The 4,569-nt window shown below is 50.1% G+C and overlaps 1 protein-coding gene across 3 annotated transcripts; it reads left to right on the top strand.

The window, feature by feature from the left end:
• The first annotated feature begins 12 nt into the window (after window positions 1-12).
• LOC311374806 (forkhead box protein P1-B-like) lies at window positions 13-4,468 on the top strand. 3 transcript variants are annotated; one of them, XM_084490567.1, is made up of 10 exons: window positions 13-397; window positions 902-1,010; window positions 1,166-1,267; window positions 2,029-2,116; window positions 2,299-2,373; window positions 2,501-2,696; window positions 3,488-3,564; window positions 3,685-3,786; window positions 4,051-4,178; window positions 4,366-4,468. In XM_084490567.1, exons 1-10 carry the CDS (start codon window positions 31-33, stop codon window positions 4,451-4,453), a joined length of 1,332 nt encoding a protein of 443 aa, XP_084346693.1. In that variant the 5' UTR covers window positions 13-30; the 3' UTR covers window positions 4,454-4,468. The 3 variants fall into 3 exon arrangements, with proteins under 3 accessions (XP_084346693.1, XP_084346694.1, XP_084346695.1); XM_084490568.1 differs by lacking the exon at window positions 13-397 and having other exon boundaries at window positions 531-1,010; XM_084490569.1 differs by lacking the exon at window positions 13-397 and having other exon boundaries at window positions 531-1,267.
• Window positions 4,469-4,569: the final 101 nt, after the last annotated feature.

Raw genomic sequence — 4,569 nt, 5'->3', positions numbered from 1 at the left:
AGGGGCCAGGGGGGAGGGAGGGAGGGAGGAATGCTCTTTTGTTATGTGTATGTGTGTTTATTTGCATGTTTGTTGACGGACGTGTTTTTCTCTCTTTCTCTTTTTCTCTCTGTCTCTGTCTCTCTCACTGTGTCTATCTGTCTCTCTCTCTGTCTCTGTCTCTCTCCGTGTCTCTCTGTGTGTGTCTCTCTGTGTGTCTCTCTCTCTGTCTCTCTCTGTGCCTCACTCTCTCCCTCACCCTCTCCGTCACCCCTCCCTCTCCCTCTCCCTCTCCAGTTGACAGCCCAGCAGATGGCCATCCAGCAGCAGCTGCTCCAGGTCCAACAGCAGCATCTCCTCAACCTCCAGAGGCAGGGCCTGCTCTCCGTGCTGCCCAACGGCCTCAGCGCCTCACAAGGTGGGTGCTGGCACCACGCAGAGCCTGGGGAGAACCCACACAGAGGGCTGGGGTCAGGGGAGCACACAGTGGTCGGTACAATACATTGGCCGGACACTGTTTTGTCGAGCATGCGTTGGATTAATTATTATTAAACCTCTCGCTTTGTTAATAGTGTCAATATGTTTTTTGTTGTTGTTATTCATATTTAAATGTTTAATTATAATTATTGTTATTAATAGTGTACGTAATTAAAATCTGTATACATTTAATATAAATAGTACATAGTATCAATTATTTGTATTGCAATTATGGTTGTGGTTATTGTTGTAATTAAGGTTGGTATGCTTTTAATTTGAAATGATGCTGGACAACAGCAAGCCTATATTCATCTGGAGATGATTACTCTTCAACAACAAGCGTTGGTGGGGGGTGGGGGCACTGTGTGTCTTGTTGACAGCTTTGTGTGTGTGTGTGTGTGTGTGTGTGTGTGTGTGTCTATGTGGCGGTCACATGTAATTACAGGTTGTGAGAACGGTAACAGCCTGTCCCCTGGTGGAGAGAGCAGAGAGTCGTCCTGTCAACAGGCCTCGGCCAATGGGAATCACTCGTCTCTCCATAGGAAAAAAGAAAGGTGAGTTCCTACGTGCGTGGCAGTAAACAAAAACAAAACACCTCAATCATGGGCCGCGACTATCATCGATCCACACCCGCTGGGCGTCTGGGCAGAGTGGCGGACAGAGAGGCACTGCTGACGCCGCGCTGTGATTGGTCTGTCCCCCCCTGCAGCGTGTCATTGGACGACCTCGGCAGTCACACTCTGTACGGCAACGGCATGTGCAAGTGGCCCGGGTGCGAGAGCGTCTTCGGGGACCACCAGGCCTTCCTCAAGTGAGTTCTGAGTTAATCTGCATCTACACCCCCCACCGGCCCCTGGCCCCATGTGCTTCCATGGGGCCGGGGCTCCGGGAGTCACTTAAAGACCGGTTTACGTTCTGACAATTTGATGCCCCCGAAACACACAGATGAACGTACTAGCGGAGCTAGTCTGTGTGTGTCGGAGCAGTGCTGTGTTTCAGAGCAGGGAATTCAACGGCGTTGAGCGTGTGTGCCGGCGCGGCCGTGTGCTTTGGGCTTTGGTCTGTTCAGAATTAGAGTCAACCAATTGATTACAACAGATAGTTATCACATCACAACAAATCATTTTCTCTATTTATTTTACAAAATCACAATTGGATATGTGTGCTTAATCAGTACTGCAGACAAATCAAGACTTTTGACAGTGTTATTCTTCGACCTAGGGACATTTGCATATTAAGCATATCTAATGAATTTGAAAACCAATTTCTACAATTTGTTTCCCCCAGTATATTCAATTCAGTTTAATTTAAAAGTGCCTAATGCACATTTATACATCCAGAGCATTTCTGAATGGTATAAAAAAACTGTAATGCTCGAATGCACAAAATCAAACATTGCATGTTGTGACGTTTGTGTTCATGTCGATACTTGTTTTTGTCTCTGTTGATGTTTGCCTTGCGCGCGTCCTACCTGCTGTTGGCCGCGGCACGCACACGCACACGCACACACACGCACACACACAGCTGTGAGCTGTGTTGGTAACCGAGCGTTGCTATGTGTTTAACCACCAGGCATCTGAACACTGAGCACACACTCGACGACAAGAGCACGGCGCAGTGTCGTGTGCAGATGCAAGTGGTGCAGCAGCTGGAGCTCCAGGTAGGCCGGGTGTTATGGCTCTAGTCCATTTCAAAGGTGTTACATCCTTTGTAAAAAGATAGTATCCCTTTAAGAAACACTGTAACGGTGGAACACCTAGAACTAGTTGTGTCGTTGAACCCTCAGGAGTGTATTTATAGTCGCTAAACCGCCCTCTTTTGTCCCTTTCTCCTCTGACGCAGTTGAAAAAAGACAAGGAGCGACTACAGGCCATGATGGCCCACCTGAAGTCGTCTGAAATCAAACAGGCGCAGTCGGTACGTCACGGGCCGCGGCCGCGCCTCCGGGAGCCACCCCTCCCCTCCACATCCACCGTCCCTTCACGTGCCCCGCTCTGCGCTCACGTCTTGTGTCTCGTGTTCCCTGTTTTGTTGTCGTCCACAGGGGAACGCGGCCTCCAACGGCTCCTTCTCCCAGGCAACGCCGCCCAAGGGGCCCCTGCCCATGAGCCTGTCCCAGAGCGCCACGGCGCCCACCACGCCCCTGACGCCGCACTCCGACTCCCCCGCCGTGCTCACGCCCAACGGCGTCTTCAGCGGCACGCCGGTGCGGCGCCGCTACAGCCGCTCCATGAGCCAAGGTCAGCCCCCTCCCCCCCCACCGAGAGGTCAACCCCCCTAGGTCACTGACCCGCAGCGTGGAGAGGGCCCTTATGTACCGGGTACAGGTGCGCCAGCTTATCTAGAGGGGGGCCGGCGTGGGGGGCCTCCCCCAGGGCAGCGCTGTAGATCAGTGGTGCCACTGAGAGTCTATCCGGTCAGGGAGGGAGGACGGGGAGAAAAGGAGGAAAAGCGTTTTGCCTCGTTTATGGGGATGACCTTGGATGAAGCTGAGAAGTTTGAAACTAAATCTTGGATGGCATAACGACGGTCTCTAAGGGGGGGGTGGGGGGTGGGGGGGGGCGGAGCATTTGCACATATATCCCATAGATGAAAACATGTTTTTGTTTCTGTTTTAGCTTTTGTCTTTTTTTGCAGATTCCCATTTTTCTCGTTGTTTTAAACATTTTCTCGTCTAAAATAATTCCTTCAGTCCTTCAGAAGTCCCCCTCAGGGAACACGTCTCCCTGTTAAGGAATCGCTGCTATAGTTGACTTATGTATGTCGTATGTCCACCATATATTTAAATGTGGCCCACAGCCTTATAGATTGCCTGTATGTTGACCATATATGTAAACGTAGCCCACAGCACTATATATTACCTGTAGGTTGACCATATATGTGAACGTAGCCCACAGCTCTATATATGACCTGTAGGTTGACCATATATGTAAACGTAGCCCACAGCTCTACATATGACGTATGTAAAGCTAAGATCAATGTACAGTTGTTATCTCTGGGAACTGATGAATCCTGGGTTTCTGTTGAACAGACATTGTGGACAACAAGGAGTTCTACCTCAGCACAGAAGTGAGACCGCCGTTTACGTACGCGTCGCTCATCAGACAGGTAATGCAGGGTCCCATCTGTCTCCTGATCACCACTAAGATGATGATTAATGGACACATCAATCAATTCCCTGATAGCCAGATAGCAAACGTTTTTTTTTGTCTTTTTGTTGTTTCGCAGGCGATCTATGACTCTCCCCGAAGACAGCTGACACTGAACGAAATCTACAACTGGTTCACCAGGACCTTTGCGTATTTCCGGCGAAACGCGGCGACTTGGAAGGTACGTGCGTTAAGCGCTTTGTGAACGGCTCTGAATGTTAACGTCTAATAACAATGCAACATCACGTTGATTAGCATTAGCAATTATGTTGAGTTAGAAAACAAAACAAAAATAGAAGAACGCTTTTATCCAAAGCAACTTCAATCAAAGCAAAGCACGATTTAAAAAAAAAGCACCTGGCAGAATAGCTAAAGCTATCAATTAATCTGTGTGTGTGTGCGCTTGTGTGTGTGTGTGTGTGTGTTCTTCACCTCCTCTCTGTAGAATGCAGTGAGACACAACCTGAGCCTCCACAAGTGTTTTGTGCGCTTGGAGAACGTGAAGGGCGCCGTGTGGACCGTGGATGAGATCGAGTTCCACCGGAGACGGCCGCAGAAGACCACCGGCACGGGGTAGGTGACCCCACATGACCCCACAGTGGGAACACGCTGCTGCTAGGAAGGGCTGCAACCACGTCCTGTCTGCCGGGGTGCCCTCTGTGCACCCTGGTGCACGTACCCTATAAGCTGTGGTTATGGTGGGATGTTTAGTTCTTGATGCGTGACCACCTCAACGTTATGTTCTGTGATGACGATGCAGGTCGGCCATGATGAAGAGCCCCCAGAACCTTCCGGGCCAGAGCTCGCTGCGGTCCGTTCCTCAGGTAACCCGGCTCGCCGGTATTTGATCTGTGTTCGGGGTTTTGTTAAATACCACAGGATATTCAGTAAGATAGAGATCGCTATGTCGTCTATAGACGGGGTCTTTGACGGGCTCACGTTAAAAAAGATGCAGCAATCCGTC

The sequence above is a fragment of the Micromesistius poutassou genome (genome assembly GCF_964030765.1).
Source record: "Micromesistius poutassou genome assembly, contig: SCAFFOLD_7036, whole genome shotgun sequence".
In the NCBI taxonomy this organism is placed as follows: Eukaryota; Metazoa; Chordata; class Actinopteri; order Gadiformes; family Gadidae; genus Micromesistius; species Micromesistius poutassou.
This window is presented reverse-complemented; position numbering and strand designations above follow the sequence as displayed.